The sequence below is a fragment of the Pelodiscus sinensis genome, chromosome 10 (genome assembly GCF_049634645.1).
Source record: "Pelodiscus sinensis isolate JC-2024 chromosome 10, ASM4963464v1, whole genome shotgun sequence".
Taxonomy (NCBI): domain Eukaryota; kingdom Metazoa; phylum Chordata; order Testudines; family Trionychidae; genus Pelodiscus; species Pelodiscus sinensis.
The window spans coordinates 49344078-49363765 of record NC_134720.1 but is presented as its reverse complement, the minus strand read 5'-3'; the positions used below and the strand labels follow the sequence as shown (position 1 = coordinate 49363765).

Here is a 19688-nt window from a genome sequence, read left to right as displayed (position 1 = left end):
TGGGGAGAGGCGGGGTGCAGGGGGCGGCCGCAGCCCAAAATAAACCTCCAGAGCGTGCCGAGCACACAGCAGCCGCTGCGCCGGGAGGGAGGCTGCTGCCACCATGCGCTGCCTGGCTCTGCTTGTGGCCCTCGGCTCCCTCACAGGTAAGCGGTGCCCAGCCCGTGGCTAAGGGGGAAGGGGGGGAGCGAGGGGCGGCCGGGTGTGGTGCTGGGGAGATGGCAGCTAAAGTCAGACTGTTGGCTCTGTCCTGGGCTCAACAGCAGGGAACCAGGGCAGCTCAGGAAACTACTCAATACCCCCCCACAACACACTCCATCCCAGGGCTGGGGGAGTGGGGAACAGCCCCCCCCTGTGACGGGCACCCTCCATCCCTTCTCAGGGCTTGGAGTGCAGCCGCACCCCCTCATCTGGCTAGGCCGCACAGCCGCTGGCAGGCTGGTCTAGTCGCTGTGTGTACGTACAGCACCTAGCGCGGGGGCCCTTCCTGATTGGGGCTCCCGGGACCATGGAGCGCACCTGGCCCTGTACAGCTGTGGGGAGTCCTGACCAGGACACACCCGCCAGAACCCTGCCCACCACCTGGGGATGGGACACTGCCACCATCCCCCATTGCGGCACTTAAATGGGTCACTCACCGTCGTGCATTTCAAGCTGCCGGTCGGGGGGGTCACTCACGCTCGTGCATTTCACAGTGTCGGTCGGAGGGTCACTCACCCTCGTGCATTTCACAGTGTCGGTCGGAGGGTCACACCCTCGTGCATTTCAGTGTTGGTTGGGGGGGTCACTCACCCTCGGGCATTTCACACTGTTGGTCGGGAGGTTACCCTCGTGCATTTCACAGTGCCGGTCGGGGGGTCACTCACCCTCGTGCATTTCACAGTGCCGGTCGGGGGGTCACTCACCCTCGTGCATTTCACAGTGTCGGTCGGAGGGTCACACCCTCGTGCATTTCAGTGTTGGTTGGGGGGGTCACTCACCCTCGGGCATTTCACACTGTTGGTCGGGAGGTTACTCACCCTCATGCATTTCACAGTGTCGGTCGGAGGGTCACTCACCCTCGTGCATTTCACAGTGTCAGTCGGAGGGTCACTCACCCTCGTGCATTTCACAGTGTCGGTCGGAGGGTCACTCACCCTCGTGCATTTCAGTGTTGGTTGGGGGGGTCACTCACCCTCGTGCATTTCACAGTGCCGGTCGGAGGGTCACTCACCCTCGTGCATTTCACAGTGTCGGTCGGGGGGGGTCACTCACCCTCGTGCATTTCACAGTGTCGGTCGGGGGGGGTCACTCACCCTCGTGCATTTCACAGTGCCGGTCGGGGGGTCACTCACCCTCGTGCATTTCAGTGTTGGTTGGGGGGGTCACTCACCCTCGTGCATTTCACAGTGTCGGTCGGGGGGGGGTCACTCACCCTCGTGCATTTCACAGTGCCGGTCGGAGGGTCACTCACCCTCGTGCATTTCACACTGCCGGTCATGGGCACCCGTCTTTATCCATTTTATACGGCCATTCCTGGTCCATTTCAAACTGGCCAGCGAGGGGCACTCACCCTTGTGCATTTCACGCTGCTGGTTCCCTTGTCTATTCGGCACCAGGGTGGAAGGGGGACTGAACTGGACTCCTCCTGCTTTGAGAGCGTGAATGACTGAGGCCGCAGCACCATACTGATGGGCATTATTGCTTGACAGGGGGGCCAGCTGCTGCCTGTTAGCAGGGGCTCTGAGCCCAGAGAAGTCAGAGACATGTGCACATGCCCATGCCACGTGTGCACGCACACACACACACACACACACACACACGTTGGCCAGCTGCCAGCACTGCACCCTGGCACACTTTGATTCACCCCGGCCCCCATGCTTTCCAGTAAGCAGCGGCAGGTTTGCTAACGAAGGTAATTCGTTAGCACTTCAAGCTTCCCGCAGAGGCGCCTCCTTCCCGCGATTGGCCTGTCATTGGCCATGGATAATTTAACCGCACCTGGGATTTGTAAAACAGCAGCTGGCGAGCCGAGGGTCAGGGCAACCGACGGGGATCCATCCCAGGCTGGAGCAGGCAGGCTGTGGGGTCTCATTCTTAGCCCACCGTGCAGCTGGGTTCAAGACACGTCGCCTGATGAGTTCACGCCACAGTTGCTCCTTCTGGGGCCTCGGAGTCGGGACCAGACTAGGCAGATGCCTGCCACAGGGCTTCTGCCCCCACAGCCACCTGCCGGTCATTGGCCAGCTTTGAACCAGCGCCCCTCGGCTCCAAAGCAGAGAGCTCTGCCCCTCGTGCGCAAGAAGTCACCCCTCGGCAAAACAGGCTTTTATCCTCAGCGTGCACAGCCCCCCAGACGTCCCATCCTCCACCCCGCAAGCTGGTTGCCCTCTTGCCTGTCGTCAGTTCAAACCCCAGGGAAGTTGCTAAAAGTTGCTCCCATGAATGGTTGGCTTGTGACACCGCCCCCCCCCCCCCCCACCCCCACCCCCAGCACAACTCTGGGCAGCCCCAGTTGCTCACTTCGGGCGTGGCTGGAGGGGGCAGGGACACGGAGCGCCCTGTCGAAGGGGCGAGGCTGGGGGAGGTGGTGGAGGGGCGGAAGGGGAGCGTGTCTTGCAGCCGCCTGGGCCAGCAGGACTCAGGTCAGGCGGAGGGTGGCCAGTGCTGGAGGGGCTGGGGTGGGGACGGCGTGGTGCCTGCTTCCCTCAGCGGCTGGCCGGGCCCTGCTTTCAGCCGTGCGGTGCCGGAACCAGGAGGAGAAGCTACTCAGCGACCTGATGGCCAATTACAACCGCAACCTGCGCCCGGCCCAGCGGGAAGGCGACATCATTAACGTCACGCTGAAGCTGACCCTCACCAACCTCATCTCCCTGGTAAGCCGAGCCTCCCGCCCGCACCGGGCCAGCAAGCGCCCCTCGGCGGCGGGAGGCCTGACTTCCCCCAGGCTGCTGCCCAGGGCCCTTCCCTGTCTTCCTCCAGATGCAGCTCCGCTTGCTCCCAGCCCCTGCCCCAAACCAAGGGGGCGGCGTCCCGTGAGGAGGGGGCAGGGATGGCTGCTTCCCCTCAGGCCTAGCGTGGAGGGCAGAGATCCGAGGGCAGGCAGCCCAGGATGGAGAATGACGGAGGCAGGAGGCACCGATGCCAGGAACATGCTGAGTCCGGGGCCAGCCTGTCCCGAAAGGCATCCAGCAGCACCTGGCCCTGATCCGGGACAGCCAGTCCCGCCCGGCTGTCAGCATGGGCAGGGGCAGGTGCCCATGGAATTGACTGCAGGATGCTGTGTCCTAGTCCCCAAAGGGGAATCCTCGTGCCAGGGCTGGGGGGGGAAGGCACGGGGTGGTGACTGAGGCTACGTCTAGACTGCAAGCCTCTTTCGAAAGAGGCTTTTTTGAAAGATACTTTAGAAAAAGAGCATCTCGACTACAACGGTACTTTCGAAAAAGCGAGCCGCGGCAGTCTGGATGCTCTCTTTCGAAAAAGCACAGTGTGCAGGACGTAGCCCCTTTTTGAGAAAGAGCACGTCCAAGAAAAGGCGTTCCTTGTAAAACGAGGTTTTCCGCGGTCGAAAAAACTGCCGTGTTCTTTCGATTTACTTTCAAAAGAACGTGGCAGCGGTCTAGACACAGGGGAAGTTTTTTCGAAAAAACCCTGCAGGCTAGACACACCCTGAGTGGGGGGAGCTGCATGGGCAGAGCTGGGGCTGGGGAGGAGGGCAGGGGGCAGTGAGCGCCTTAGAGCAGTGGTTCCCAACCTATTTTACGCCGCGGACCGGCAAACCCATTCACAAACTTTTGGTGGACCGGTAACATTTTATTAGAATAAATAACGAATATGCAAATATGCAAATACAATATTACCGCCGGGGCTGTTGCCCTGCTCAGGGCACGCCTGCCGCCCCCACTGCTGCAGCCTGGGATGTGATGCCTCAGGATCCCACGCGCCGGAGCCCCCCAAGGAGGGCGCTGCCTGGGGGCCCGCTTGCTGGCAGGCATTACACAGCTCCTGGGTGCCGCCACAGGGCCACCCACCACCACTGACCCCTTCTCCTTTCTTTCCGGCTCCCAGAACGAGCGGGAAGAGACCCTCACCACCAACATCTGGATTGAGATGGTAAGGTGCCCTGGGGCAGAGATCGGCCACGCCCCCCCCCCCCGAAGCTTCCTCAGCCCTCTGGCACCCATAACTGGGGGGCCGCAGCCTCTCCTGCCCTGAAGGCAGGTGCCAGACGCGCCCCCGCTGACGCCGGGATTGTGTGGGCCTCGCTCCGTAGCGCTGAGATCAGCTGCACAGGCAGAGCCCCTGGCTCGGAGCGCAGGCCCCGGGGTGCAGCCCCCAGCTACGCCCCCGCCCTGTCATCACCCGTGAGTTCTGGGGCTCCCAGAACAAGTCACAGAGAAACCCCAGCCGGGGCCGGAGCATGCCTGTTCCCTGCAGCCCACGCCCCTCAGCCGTGTGGTCTTTGGGTGGGGGAGCCAGAGTTGCTCCTTCTATGCCAAGTGACCGGCCCTGCTTTGCTCAGGCCCTTCCCCTCTCTTCCAGAAATGGTGCGATTACCGGCTGCAGTGGGATCCTGACAAATACGACAACATCCAGCTACTGAGGGTGCCCTCCACCGAGGTGTGGCTGCCCGACATCGTCCTGGAGAACAAGTGAGCGGCTGCAACACCCGGCAGGGCCGGGGGAAGCTGCTCAGGACACCAGCAGTCGAAACTCACCTCGGCCGGCCCCCCCTTTGCGGCTCCATTCGCTGCCAGCGACGTCACAGGCAGCAGCTAACCTCGCCCAGACAGAACCCCACGTGCTCTGCACTGGCAGCACAGGGCCCTGGCAGGTGGACTAAAGAGGGAGGTCTGCGATAGATGCAGCGGTAGTAAGCTTTTATCTCCTGGGAGCTGCCACCAATAGGCAGTGGCGTGATGCCAGCCATGAGCAGTTCTGATTCCATCCAGCAGAGGGCAGTGGTGGTGCACCTCCCCCACCCCATCACGCACTGTTCCACAGCTGATAGCGGGTCCTTGGGGGGTTGGGTGTCCAGGGGCATTTTGGGATCGCTCCTGCCTTGCTGGGCGCTGATCTCTGGCCCTGGGACGGTCCAGCCCCGTGGGCAGTGGCTCGCCCACAGCAAAAGCTCCGGGCGGGCAGGGTGGGAGGGAGGGAGCGCCCGGCTGGCCTGACTGGCCCGTCTCCTCCGGCAGCATCGACGGGGTGTTTGAGATCACCCTGTACTGCAACACCCTGCTGGAGTCCAGTGGCTGCCTCCTGTGGATGCCGCCCGCCATCTACCGCACCTCCTGCGCCATCTTCGTCACCTACTTCCCCTTCGACTGGCAGAACTGCTCCATGGTGTTCCAGTGAGTGCGGGCGGCCCGGGAACAGGGCCAGGGGGCGGGGGCAGCACCCGGGTGTGCACGCAGGGCTCCTGCTGAGCAGGCAGCTCTTGCACCCTCTTGCCCACACCAGCCCGGAGGGGCCTGTGGCACCATGCACAGCTGTGACCCGCTGCCCCTCCCTCCGCCGTAGCCAGAGGCGGGTCGCGCTCAGCTCTGCGGCAGCCGCCACGCCGGTTACTGTGGCACGACCACGGTGGTCGCCCAGCCAGCCACAATGGCAGGCCAGCCAAGAAAGCCAGGGCCCCCCGTTCCAGCCCTTCACCCTGGGCCCATCTCCTGAGTGCAGCAGCCAGGCGCCCTGTTTGTCAGACGTCCTGTGATCAACCCTTTCTCCCCCTGCCCACAAATCCGCCCATCGTGTGGCCCCCGGTCCAAGGGAGCCAGGGGGGTGTGGGTGGGAGAGGGATGCCAGCCGGCACAGAGTGCTGGATCGGCCCCCGGCGGCTTGTCTGACTGGCGTCCCCCTCCGATCAGCCTGTGGCTACAGAGCGTGGCCGGCTCTGGTCTCTGAAGCGCTTACTACATGCTGTGCCAGTCACGGTTAGTGACGCAGGTTCCCCTCCCCCAGCATCAGCCAGGAACTATTTAGAAAAGCTAAACGTACACAAATCCATGGGTCCGGACTTAGTGCATCCGAGGGTACTGAGGGAGTTGGCAAATGTCATTGAGGAGCCTTTGGCTATTATCTTTGAAAAGTCGTGGAGATCGGGAGAAATCCCGGATGACTGGAAAAAGGCAAATGTAGTGCCCATCTTCAAAAAAGGGAAGAAGGACGATCCAGGGAACTATAGGCCGGTCAGTCTTACCTCGGTTCCTGGACAAATCATGGAAGGGATCCTTAAGGAATCCATATTGAGGCACTTGGAAGAGAGGAAAGTGATTAGGAATAGTCAGCATGGATTCACAAAGGGCAAGTCGTGCCTGACCAATCTGATTAGCTTCTATGATGAGGTAACTGGCTCGGTGGACATGGGGAAGTCAGTGGATGTGATATACCTTGACTTTAGCAAGGCTTTTGATACGGTCTCCCACAATATTCTTGCCAGCAAGTTAAGGGAATGTGGATTGGATAAATGGACGGTAAGATGGATAGAAAGATGGCTAGAAGGCCGGGCCCAGCGGGTAGTGATCAATGGCTCGATGTCAGGATGACGGTCAGTTTCTGGCGGAGTGCCCCAAGGTTCGGTTCTAGGACCGGTTTTGTTCAATATCTTTATTAATGACTTGGATGAGGGGATGGATTGCACCCTCAGCAAGTTTGCGGATGACACTAAGCTGGGGGGAGAGGTAGATACGCTTGAGGGAAGAGATGGGTCCAGAGTGACTTGGACAAATTGGAGGATTCGGCCACAAGAAATCTGATGAGGTTCAACAAGGACAAGTGTAGAGTCCTGCACTTGGGACGGAAGAATCCCAAGCATTGTTACAAGCTGGGGACCAACCGGTTAAGTAGTAGTTCTGCAGAAAAGGACCTGGGGGTTACAGTGGATGAGAAGCTGGATAGAAGTCAACAGTGAGCCCTTGTAGCCAAGAAGGCTAATGGCATATTAGGTTGCATTAAGAGGAGCACTGTCAGCAGATCCAGAGATGTCATTATTCCCCTTTATTCGGCTCTGGTGAGGCCACATCTGGAGTATTGTGTCCAGTTCTGGGCCCCCCACTACAAAAAGGATGTGGACGCATTGGAGAGGGTCCAGTGGAGGGAAACCAAAATGATTAGGGGGCTGGAGCATATGACTTATGAGAAGAGGCTGAGGGACTTGGGTTTGTTTAGTCTGCAGAAGCGAAGAGTGAGGGGGGATTTGATAGCAGCCTTCAACTTCCTGAAGGGAGGTTCCAAAGAGGATGGAGAGAGGCTGTTCTCAGTAGTGACGGATGACAGAACAAGGAGCAATGGTCTCAAGTTGTGGTGGGAGAGGTCCAGGTTGGATATTAGGAAAAACTATTTCCCTAGGAGGGTGGTGAAGCACTGGAATGGGTTCCCTAGGGAAGTAGTGGAGTCTCCATCCCTAGAGGTGTTTAAGTGTCAGCTTGACAAGGCCCTGGCCGGGTTGATTTAGTTGGGATTGGTCCTGCCTAGAGCAGGGGGCTGGACTTGACCTTCTGAGGTCCCTTCCACTCTATGGTTCTATGATTCTGTGGGAGCTCCCCGGCTCGTCCCTGAAGGGTGTTGGACAAGCAAAGCTCCCACTTATGGTGGGACACGGCTCTGGGGACGTGCCTGAGGCCACATGATGCCGACAGTTGAGTCCCCGGCCTGCAGCATGAGCCCCCCACGTACCACCCTGATGTCAGACTCAGGGAGCTGCCGTGTGGGTTCAATTGCAGGATCGGGGCCTATCTGGAAACTTCCCCATCTGTGCCCAGGTCTGCCCTGCCCCAAAGCCACAGCTGCAGGGGTGCGGCGTGGGATGGGTCTGAGTCAGAGACAGGCCTGACCCCGAGCTGGGGAGGTGCTGGAGCAGTAGGAGCTAGGCCAAGCAGCCCAGATGCCACGGTGCTTCCAATCCCGCAGTCCAGTGCACGTCTGGCTGCGGCGCCGGCCCTAGGATTGGCTGAAGCACCCAGGGGCGGGTTGGAGCTTAGCACTTCCGTGTGCATGAGCATCTCCGTTAGACAGCCAGTCTCGGCCACACGCAGCCTCCCCCGCAGGTCCCAGACCTACAGTGCCAATGAAATCAACCTGCTGCTGACGGTGGAAGACGGGCAGACCATCGAGTGGATCGTCATCGACCCCGAAGCTTTCACAGGTAACAACCCGCATCCTCCGCCTGTCCCCGGGGTCTTCCCTGGCCCAGCGGGGCAAGCCGACCCGTTGTGGCTCCGGAAATCTTCCAGCTCTTGGCCCGCTATGATTTTGTTTTCAGTTGCTTCAAATCTTTGCCGAACTCCAAGCATTCGGCTGACATTTTCCACACCGGGCGCCTGCCTCGGGCTGAATTTTGGGAACTAGCAGCCAAAGCACCAACCAGGTCCAAGAATGAAGCCGGGGGTGGGGGGAGGGGGAGAGAGAATACTGTTCCAGGAAGAACAGCTGTAGCGCCCCCATGCTTTGAACAGGGGTTTGAAACATGGCACCAGGCAGGGGAGAGGGCTTTGAGCTGGGCTGGACCCTTTGCCATCCAAACCTGGCCCTGGGATAAGCCTCTGTGCTCAGCAGAGACTAGCAGCTAAAATCTCCAAAGATTCGGGCCGGACTGAGCATGCTCCATAGTCTCCCACTGCCAGAGCGACCAAGCTTGCTGCATTGGGGGGCTCCAGGGTGGCTGCTGCCGGGTGGGTCGGGGCTGGGCACAGGCGCTTAGAGCTGGGAACCTGCCCCAGTGCTAATGCCCAGGCAGCATGAAGGAGGAGCCATCTCGGGGGGCAAAAACATCCCGTGGCAGGGGGAGGGAGCAGCCTGGGGGGAATGGGGCAAGGGGGGAGGGAAGGCTGGGACTGGCTGGGCACAGAGGCTGGGCGGGGGAGAAGGGGAGACGGGGGGCGGGGGCAGGAGACTGGGGCTCAGCAGACGGCCGGGAAGGGGATGAGGACTGGCCGAGCGAGGAGACTGGGCCTGGGCAGAGGGATAGGCAGTCGGGTGGCAAGGAAGGGCTGAAGTTGGCCGGCGGGCGAGGGGGGGGGCCGGAGACAGAAGAGGCCCTGGAGCCTCCTCGAATCTCACTCCTCTCCTGCCCCGAAAGCTCCGGGCTGGGGCCATGCCCCCTCTCGGGCCGGTCCCCCGGCTCCATTAGTGTCTCAGCTCAAGTGCCAGTGGTCGTGGGAGCCACGGCTGGGACCCCCCTGCCCCGAGGGCTGTGAGCAGCCGGCACCAGCGCCCAGCTGCTTACGAGTCACGCCCCGAGAGAGCAGCGATGTGTTGCTCTACCCTGTCCTCCGGCGCTCTGCCTGCCCATCGCCCCTGGAGCGACCCGGGCCCAGGCGGGGAGCGATTCAGGACCTGGAACTCTCGCAGGCAGACGTGTCACGGCGTCCGGAGGGACAAAACGCTCTGGGGGCGGCGAGATCTAGTCTTTCGTCACCAGGCCGAGCCGGGGCGCCGGAGAGGCTCAGAAATAAGCGCTCCGGCAGCCGACAGGAAAACAAGAAACCTTCGTAAGGCCTCACGTGCGGCTCCCCAAAGCCTGCTTCCGAGGCCGCTGCACTGAACGGGCATCGCTTAGCCCCCCCAGGCAGGATCGGGCCCCTGGGCATCAGCCCCCACGGGGAGGCAGGAAGCTGGTGGCTGTGTGTGTCCTGCAGCTCCCAGCCACTGCTGTAAATCTCCCTGCCCCAGATCTTTATCTGCCCCCCCCCCCCCCCGGGAAGTCCCCAGGGCAGGATTTCTCTTCCCGGATGGATCAGGCATTGTCTCACGCCCGCTCCGTCCCCTAGAGACGCGGCAGCAGCTGGAGCAAGGGGAATGGGCGCCGGCTGCCCAGACACAATGTCAATACTTGCTCAGCTGGCCCTGTCATTCACGCTGCGGAGGTGTGCAGAGGGGCAGATAGACTCACAGCCCAGCCCCCCGCTGTTCCCAAGCCCGCCCCCCCACAAACGCCTAGGGAGAATGGGCACCTTGGTGCCATTCTGGCTGCATCCCGGGCTCCGAGCCAGCGAGCCAGATTCCCCTGCCCTGCAGCTGACGGCCCCAGCTGAGAGAGGCAGTTCCAAGCATCCACCAGCAGGGGTCGCTGGACAAGCTCCTTCGGCCCCCGCCCGGGGCAATGCCTGCTGCTCCCCAAGGGAGTCGGGGCCCAGAGTGGGGTCCCCATGATGCTGTGCCGGGGCGGTTTCCATTCTCGCGCGGTGTCGTCTTTCCGGCAGAGAACGGGGAGTGGATGATCAAGCACCGGCCGGCCAAGAAGATCGTGAACGCCGAGCGCTTCACCCCGGACGACTTGGGCTACCAGCAGGTCGTCTTCTACCTGATCATCCAGCGCAAACCGCTCTTCTACGTCATCAACATCATCGTGCCCTGCGTGCTCATCTCCTCCGTGGCCGTGCTGGTGTATTTCCTGCCTGCCAAAGGTAGAGCCTGGCTCGCTGGCTGGCCCCCGCCTTAGCAGCCCCCGGCACAGCTCGAACCGCTGGCATTGGCGCGGGGACAATCCACACCTCCCAGCATGGCAGCCACGGAGGGGGACAGAGCTCGACCCCGCTCGCGGGCGCAGGAGAAGAGCAAAGCTCCTCCCAGGAGGTGGCCAACATGGCGGAGGGGCCAGCGTGTGGGGGTTGGGGGGCAGACCCGGGCTCATGTCTCGCGTTCTGCATCCCGGCAGCGGGCGGCCAGAAGTGCACGGTCTCCATCAACGTCCTCCTGGCCCAGACGGTCTTCCTGTTCCTGATCGCGCAGAAGGTGCCCGAGACCTCCGACGCCATGCCGCTCATTGGCAGGTAAGGGCTGCTCCCCGAGGCCTGCCAGCCCACATCCGGCAGGGTCCGGGGTGGGCTCCCAAACCCGCTCGGCTCTCCTCCTCCCCTGCATCCCAGCTGATATGATTCGCTTCAGTCTCAGTGGGGTCCTTTGAGGCCCGGCTCTGAGGGACAACATGGGAATGGGCAGGGCCAGAGAATGAGAGCCGTCGCGGGTGGGGCTTGGGGGCACTGGTAGCTCAGCACAGAGGGCTGCCTCCGAGGCCTGTGCAGGCGTGGTTGTGCCGCTCCCAGTTTCCCTGCCCTGCACTGCCAGGATGAGGGCATGCCTGAACAGAATGCCTAGCAGCCCACAGGATACACCTTGCTGCACAGCCCACAGTTAATCTGCGGAACTCACTGCTGCATGATGATGCCGAGGCAAATAGCCGGGTGAGACTTGAGTGTGTGCTCCAGGGGGTGGGGTGGAGCTCTAAGCACCATCCTTCATGCTTGGAATGGCAGCTGCGAGTTCAGAGGGAGATTCCCCACCCCATAGGTGCGTTATCGGAGTTGGCTGCTGCAGGAGAAGGGATAGCGGATTAGCTGCCCATGGGGGAGTTCTGGTCCGGGCTCCCTTAGTCTCCTGCATGCAGATGGGCTGCAGCGTCACTGCTGGGCAGCGAGAGATCCGGGCAGTTCCCATTCCCTGGTGCTCGGCTTTGTCTGGTGTCTGCTGCCTGGACACAGCCCCAAGGACCAGCAGATGCCGTGCCTGGCTGTGGCTGGTGAGACAGGGTTGGGGGAAGCAGGCCTGGCGACCCGCCTCCGCGGCTCCTTCTCCCCGCCAGGTACCTGACCTTCCTCCTGGTGGTGACGGTGCTGATCGTGGCCAACGCGGTCATCGTGCTGAACGTGTCACTGAGGACACCCAACACGCACAGCATGTCGCAGAGAGTGCGGCAGGTAGGATGGAGGGGCTGGTGGGCTCCCCTCCCCCCCATGCTGGTAGCGACCTGCCTAACGCTCGCGGCATCAGCCTCCCCCTGCTCCTCCCTGAGCCAGCAGGGCATCTGGGGCACCGCTGAGAGGTGAACTGCTTAGAACCAGGGCTACTTGCAGCCGAAGACTGGGGGTCCCCCTCTATAAGGCACCGAGCCAGCCATAGAGCACTGCAGCTGCCACTCGGCCCAGCGAGAATCTCACAAGCAAAGACACCCCCCCGTTAATCTGTGCCACAGCCAGCACTGCTCCTTGCACAGGCGAGAGGTTATAAAACCCATCTCACCAGCTCTGCACAGGTTCTCCCCATCCCAAAGGACCAGCCACAGTCCCCGGTCAACTCACACCTTGGATCGTACCCAAAAGAGCCCGCTGGCCCTACGGATGTTACATTTGGATTAATTAAGTAATCGAATAGTCAATGAGATTTCCAGGGACTATTCAATTAGTCTATAAGGGCACCTCCACCTTTGAACTGTAGCATGGGGCTTCCTTTTGAAATGTACAAGAGCCCTATTCGCCGCTGGGACTCTTGTACATTTCGAAAGCAGAATCGCAGCAGGAGCGGCGTGAGTGAGGACTGCTTCAGTCCCTGCTCGCCTGTTTCCCGCTGTGTCTCCACCTTCCCTGCCTCTGCGGAGACAGTGCTGGGGGGAACTGGCTTGTAAACCGGTTCCCCCCAGCACTGGCTGCCGCTCTCCCCACCTTTGCTGCCACATCACTCCTCGTGAAATGAGGAGTAACGGTAGTTCATGCCCCGTGTAGCCGCGCTGCACGGGGTTCGAACCAGCGGGGTTTTAAAAATGGCGGCTCCCCGCTTATGCAAATGAAGCCTGGGAAATTCAAATCCTGGGCTTCATTTGCAAGTGCGGTATGCCTACATTACCCCGCTAGTTCGAACTAGGAGGGTAGTGTAGACATACCTTTACATCCCTAGCTGGGCCAGACCCTTAGACTCTAACATCTAAAGGGTTAGTAATAAAAGAGAGAAAAGGCTGAGAGTAAGACGTTAAAGAGAATACGTTACATAGATCGATCACCCAGGCTCTTAGCAGAGATGGAACAACCGGCCAGCTTACACGTCTCTGGAGTACATCCCATGTTAGGATGTCCTTGGCCAAGGTGCGTCTGGAGCAGAGGGCAGGAGGAGACCAGATGGAGGCGCCTCAGGATACTTTTATCACCTTGCCCAGGAGGAGGGAAACCCAGTGTTCTCCTGGGCGCTGGTGCCTCCCAAAATGGGGCAGATCCATGACCACCAAGCCAGCCTATGTCCTTCCTAGGCCAGGAGCCATGGAGTAGCCAGGTGGGTCTGTCTCAGGCAAGGGGCCATTGTGCGCTCCTCAGGGGTCAACTGGCGACCTTGCAGAGCCACTGTCCATGCAGCACTGAGCGACCGCCCCTCCCGGCAGGGGGTCCACGCCCACTGCTGCCTCCGTGTAAAATACAAACACAGAGCCCGTATTCGTCACGTTACACGCACAGATCGTACACGGACATGAGCCGCCTAGGCGGAGCCAGCATCGCGAACGCCTTCACTTCCCACCTCCCGGGGCCCCCGTGCACCCCATCTGGGGCAAACCCACACCAGTGGGTGCAATAACCATGTTCCTACTCGTATGTTCCTACTCGTATTAAAAATCCATTAATGTGATACCCCACATGCTCCCTCCCGCACCAGTCACTGCCCTCAGGAAAAGACAGGGGAAGGACTGAGGGCAGAGGCAAGTACATGGAGCTTTTGAGCCGTTGTGGGGGATCCTGAGCCCCAGAGACTCAAACAGACTGCCTGACCCACAGTGCTGTGGGGCACGCTCCCCCAGGAGGATGCAGGGTCTGGCCCTGGTTTCAGGTAGCAGGTTTACAACAAACCAAAGGAAGTATTTCTTCATGCAACAGAGAGTCAACCTGTGGAACTCCTTGCCAGAGGATGTTGTGAAGACCAGGCCTTTAACAGGGTTCAAAAAAGTCCTAGATAAATTCAGAGGATACGTCCATCAATGGCTGTTAGGCAGGATGGGTAGGGATGGGCTCCCTAGCCTCTGTTTGTCAGAAGCTGGGAATGGGTGACAGGGGAGGGATCACTTGATGATTCCCTGCTCTGTTCACTCCCTCTGGGACACGTGGCACGGGACACTGTGGGCAGGCAGGATACTGGGCTGGATGGACCTTTGGTCTGACCCAGGGTGGCCGTTCTTACGTTCTGTTTCACTACCGTGCAGCACCAGCGTTGCGGGCTCGCTACCTGATCCGACCGCGTCTCCACACCGCTTTGCGCAGGCCCACAGGAGGGCCTGGGGGGCAGGGCTGCAGGGATAGAGCCAGGCCTCAACCTGCCAAGGGACTGCTGGGCATTAGCCCCCCTCAGGCAGGCCCCCCTCGGCTGAGGTATGGGAGACGGAGCCAGGCTGCTCCACTCCCACTGGTGCCAGGAGTCACGGCCGGGTGCCGATGGAGCAGCCCCGGGGCCAGGCTGCCGCTCGGTGAGCCCCGTCCCAGCAGACAGGGCTCCCCTGGGCTGAGCGTGATGGTGCCGGCTGCCCCGGTCCCGTGCGTGTGACGGCGCCGGCTCCTCGCTCTGTCCCCAGATCTGCCTGCGGCGACTGCCCCACTTCCTGGGGATGCACATGCGCCGCAGCGACGTGGCCGCCCGCCCGCTGAGGGCTCGGCGCCGCAGCTCGCTGGGGCTCATGGTGAAGGCCGACGAGTACATGCTGTGGAAGGCCCGGACGGAGCTGATCTTTGAGAAGCAGAAGGAGAGGGACGGGCTGATGAAGGCCGTCCTGGAAAAGATCGGTGAGTGACAGCTCGGGGGGGCAGGGGCGGCCAGGGCCTGGGGCCCTTAGCATAGATGTCCCCACCCCACAGACTGTGGCTCCCCTTGGCCTTTAACCAGCAGCAAACTCACCCCCAACAGCACCCCCTCGGGGCTGGAATGGGGTTGGGAGGGCGGGGCTGACAGGGGAACGGGACCAGGCTGAGGGTGTCACCACGGCCACCAAGTGTGAGGAGCTGGACTGAGGAAGAGAGGAAACCCCGTGTTCCTCACCCCTTGTAATACGGGGTTTCTGGGGGCACCGCTGAGGGGGCCAATTCTGGGCAAAAGGCTTAGGGGCAGGGCTACTCGCAGCCCACGACCCGGGGCCCTCCGCCATCAGACACCAAGCCAGCCCCCAAGCGCACGTCCCTTCTCCACATTGGCCGGCAAGGAGCCGCCAAGCAGTCCCCTCCGACACTCCTGTTCTCTGGGCCGTGGCCAGCACTGCTCCTGGGGCCGGCGAGAGGGTGTGAAACTCCATCGCGCCAAATAAAAAGGCTCCTCCGGCCCCCAAGGACCAGTCACATCCCCAGGCCCACCTGCACCTCAGCTCTTCCCCAGCGTGCTCGCGGGGCCCGTCTGTTCGACCCTATAGGGGTTATTCAGAGAGCGTTGGGTGGTTAGAGGGCTCAGACCCCCCCAGCGGCAGAGTCCTTGGGGCAGGCTGGCAGTAGAGCCGGAGGCGACGGCTGGCTTCAGTCAAGTCTCCAGTTTAGCCAGAGCCCCTCAGCCCTTTGTTCGGAGCTTCAGCGAGTCAGGAAGTTCCCCCCGAGGGGAGAGTCTGGATGGAAGACAAAATGGAGGCCTCTCCGGGACCCTGTCTGTGTCCTGGGCCGTGAGGAGGGACTCCCACAGGTCCTGCTGGGGAAAGTCGGCCCCAGGCTGGAGTTTGGAGACACACGAGCAAGTCGCCTGCCCACGTGCGGCTCGGCCCTTTGCAGGGGGATGACAAGGCCCAGGCTCCGGCCTGAGGGGCTGCAGGGAAGTCCCTCCGTGTAGTTGGTGCCTCCCACGCTGCATTGTTCGTTGGAAGCTCCTTGAGAGGCCAGTCAACCTGGCTAGCCCTTCTCCCACACCCTGGCTGGCTACTTGGGGGCTGCTCCAGGAGCTGACCTCAAACACCGACACCGCTGGGGTGCACAGCTCCAAAGCCAAACACGAGAGACGCCCAGGAGACCCGTCCCCGCACAGGCCGTCCCCTCGGGGAGAGCCATGGACGCCAGCAGCATTCAGGCTTCTCTGGGGGAGGGCTGGCTGGTGCTTTGCAAAAGGCCAGGGGCCTGAGACGCCCGAGGGAGTGGGGGCTTTCTGGTGCCGCGCTGATCCGGTGCTATCCCGGCGCCTCCTCTTCATCTCCAGGGAGAGGCCTGGAAAACGGGCGCAGCCAAGATCTCTGCCACAGCTTGGTGCAGGCAGGTCCTGAGATCCAGGCCTGCGTGGACGCCTGTAACCACATCGCCAGGACCCTGCAGGAGCAGAACGACTTTGACAACGTGAGTCTGCCCCAGCAGAACAGGAGCCTACAGGGGGCCCATGGGAATGGGGCCAGAAGGGCTCCCCGTGTAGGGACCCGAGCATGGAGAAGCAGCTCGGAGACCGAGCTGGAAAGGGGAACCACTCTGGGGGGGATCCGGGGCCGTGCTTAGCCACAGGGGAGGTAGGCGCAGTTCTGACTGGGTCAGAGGCAGCAGGCCCTGGAGCACGTGGGCCGAGCGACAGTGGGAACCCGCAGCAGGTTTGGCCGTGAACATCTGTGTCTTCCCCCCCCCCCCCCGCAGGAGAACGAGGAGTGGATCCTGGTGGGGCGAGTCATCGACCGGGTCTGCTTCCTGGTCATGGCTTCGCTCTTCGTCCTGGGGACCGTCAGCATCTTCCTGATGGCCCATTTCAACCAAGCGCCCGCAGCGCCCTTCCCTGGGGACCCCAAGCGCTACCTGCCGTAGCCCTGGACGTCTGCACGCAGGCCCTGGCACCGGGGCTGCGGAGAGCCGCCCCCACAGCTCTGCCAGGGGAGGCTGAGCCCTGCCAGGGTCCCCTGGGCTCTATGCAGGAAGCTGCCACGTCCTAGGCAGGGTTCACAGAGCTGCAGGAGGATGGAGCCGGCGGCCGCACCCCCCCACCCACTGGACCCTTCAGCCGGGACTGCTTGTGGGAGCTGCAGATGGAGGCCACCCAGCCCGCGGGGAGGGATGGCAGACAATCTGCGGAGTGCAGAGCCGTCCGTGCCCACGTGGTGCCCAGCTGCAGCCCTCTCGCGTGGGAAGGGGACCGCTGAAGGGTGCTGGCTGAATTTGGGCCCCACCCCCAGCACTGAAGCTGGCAGCTCAGAGGCAAGCCACCTGCCTGTGCCCATGAGGGGGGCAGGGCAGCTGCATGGGGGTTTGGCAGGAGATCCCGGCGGCCGCGTGTGTATCACGTGCACCAGGCGTGGGAGTAAACACCACTGTGTGTCCAAACAGCTCCTGAGCTCCTTTGCTGGGGGCGGGGTGGGGCAGGCAGGCCCGGGGAGCCGGGGGGAGGGGAGATGTGTCCTCCTCCACTTTCCGTGCCACGCGGCAGAGGGATGTGGGCAGGAGAGGCTGCCCGTGGGCTGCTGTGTGTCCAGGTACGCCAGCCACGGCTGTGGGAACACACGTCCAGATCGGCTCTTCCAGGCTGCGGGATTCCTGTGCGTTAGCAGAGCACCCCCGGAGCACCCGCAATCCGGCCACGCAGCGTCCCGCTGGTGCCAGACTGTCTGGGGAGCTCTGGCCAGCCCCCTCATTGGCCATGAACCCCTATGGGCCAGGTGTCACGTTGCAAATGCGCTCGAAGGTGGCTAAAAACTCCTTTATCGTTGAAGATGGGTCAGATCCTTTCCCAAAGCTTGTTGGCAAGTGGGGACTGGCTCTCAGGTTGTGGTATCCTTTGTTGCTGTTCCGTTATTCGGAGTTGGGCTGCCAGCTCTTCCATTCGACGTGCGTGGTCCTCTCGACGCAAGTCGGCAAGGGCCCTCTCGTGTTCCAGCTCCACTTTCTGCAATGCCTGCTGCTTTCGAACTTCTTCTGCCACCGCATCTGTAGCATCGGGTGGGGGCCACTCTCTGGCCCTCTGGTCGTTCTGCACTAGCAAAGATATCAACTGCTGCTCAGGAGCTTTTTTCCTAAAGTCAAGGCCTCTCTCTGAGCACAACTCCTTCAAGGACTCTCTGTCCCGACTCTCATATTGTTGCTGACTCATTTCAGCTGCTCTTTACCCAATCAAACTCTCAAAACCAAAAGATCAAATTTAGACAGCGTGGGGTCTGGATCCGAAGCTCCTGCCGACTATGCCACCTTGACAGACCGGGCCAGGTCTGGGCACCACTGAGGGTGTCCGCTCAGGGCAAATTGCTCAAACTCGGGGCTCTCTCTAGCCCCTGACTGGCGGCCCTTCCCAAATAGGCCACAAACCAGTTACACAGAGCACTTCGGCTGCCTGCCTGGCCAGCCAGAAGCCTCTCGAGGAAAACCCCTCGGAGACCCCAGCTCTCTCCATGCCCCAAACAGCCCCGGGCCTGCCCCCAGGTGAAGGGTTATAGGACCCAATCTCACCTACCCCGAACAAGTTCTGTCCGGTTCCAAGAAACCAGTCATTGATCCCAGGTCAATTTACACTCTGGATCTCACCCACAAGACCACGCTGAGCCAATCCTTTAGAATCTACCATCTAGAAGTTTATTATTAAAAGAAAGAAAAGCATGAGAGTAAGGTTAAGTGTCATACATTACATGCATCGAATCTCCCAGTTCTCAATGCAGGCTCGCAGCAGCGATGTTATAACTGATGGCTTAAAAGTCCTTGGTGCACATCCTATGTGTCGGGAGGGGTCCACAGTTCTTCCCGGCTCATGATTCCCTGCGAGGCCGCATCTGGGGTCAGGAGCAGATCCGGGCAACCAAGATGGAGTCGGCCACATGGCCTATTTATATCCCCCGCCGCCAGCTTCTTCCAAGCTGGAGAGAGTCACATGGTCAGGTGTGTCTTTGGCCTGCAGGGGTCCATTGTTCCCTAGAGCTTTGCTCATTAGCATGTCCATGGCAAACATTCCTGGCCCACTGCTCTGCCTCAGACAGAAAGCCTTTCAGCATCCACACAGAGTCCGTATTTATAACGTCACACACCGACATTGTACAGGTATATGAAGAGCACATACAGAATCAGCAGACAATGAGCTTTCATCGGACACCTCACATGGCCCCCTTCGTACCAACGTTTGGGACAAACACCCCCCCCCCCAGGGGTGCAGCTGTGATCTGGCTGCTCCCCTTAAAATCCAGTAACGTGACACCGGGCCCAAACACCGGGCAGGCTGCGCTTTGTGCTGCCTGGGGGGAGTAGAACATCCGGCCACTTGCACCAAGCAGGCATGAAACCTCGCAAAGCCTTGTCCTGTTTCCGGAGGCAGAATTGCCCTGGCGCCCAGCTGCGATGGTCGAGTCAGGACAGAGGGTGGGGCTGGCCAGCGACCCTCGGAGCTTGCCCCTTTCCTGGGCACATCTCGGCGGGTGGCGAGGAGTCCCGTGGGGCGGGGGCAGCCGAGCGCTGAGGAGTCACAGCGTGGACACGGGGGATGGTGAGTCGCTCGGTGCCAACCCTGCCTCAGATTTGCAAGTGACCTTGTTTTCTCCTGCCCCCCAGGCGTGGCGGCACCCTGACCCGGCCTGGCACCCCTGGCCTCTGGTGTCATGTGCTCCCCCACTGCCCCACACGGGCCCCCTGCTCCCAGCCGGGTGGCTGCTCCCATCTGCCCCGGGCTAACCTCTGGAGGCCATAGCTTTGCCCTATGCGCTGCGGCCCCGCCATTGTCCCCGCACCACGGGGAGATCCGGCCGGTTGAGATGGCAACGCCGGGAGGGGGGGAATGGACGGGAGGGGCGCTGGCGGGGGCCGAGCTGAGCGAGGGGGCTGGGGCACAGCTGCAGCGTGGAGCGAGGGGCCGGGGAGTTTGCAGAACAGGTGCCTTCCCCACGCTGAGCTCCGCTGTGCTCCAGCCCGGGGCCTGCCCTCGGCGCTCGCCCCTCGGGATGGCATCTCCCTTCGGGCACCTGACGCGGGAGAGGCACATCCAGGCTCTGGCACGGCCCTCCAGGCAGAAGGAAGAGGCTGCAGGTCCCTGGGCCGGGGGGACGCCCCCCAGCTGGG

General features: G+C 61.5%; 1 protein-coding gene across 1 annotated transcript; it reads left to right on the top strand.

Annotated features, from left to right (window-relative positions):
* On the top strand, positions 1–18474 carry LOC142830812 (acetylcholine receptor subunit gamma-like). Its single transcript, XM_075938141.1, has 12 exons — positions 1–146; positions 2716–2855; positions 4048–4092; positions 4522–4631; positions 5178–5333; positions 8025–8122; positions 10179–10382; positions 10634–10748; positions 11558–11672; positions 14297–14504; positions 15886–16019; positions 16305–18474. The coding sequence occupies exons 1-12, from the start codon at positions 104–106 to the stop codon at positions 16467–16469; spliced, it is 1533 nt and encodes a 510-aa protein (XP_075794256.1). The 5' UTR covers positions 1–103; the 3' UTR covers positions 16470–18474.
* Positions 18475–19688: the final 1214 nt, after the last annotated feature.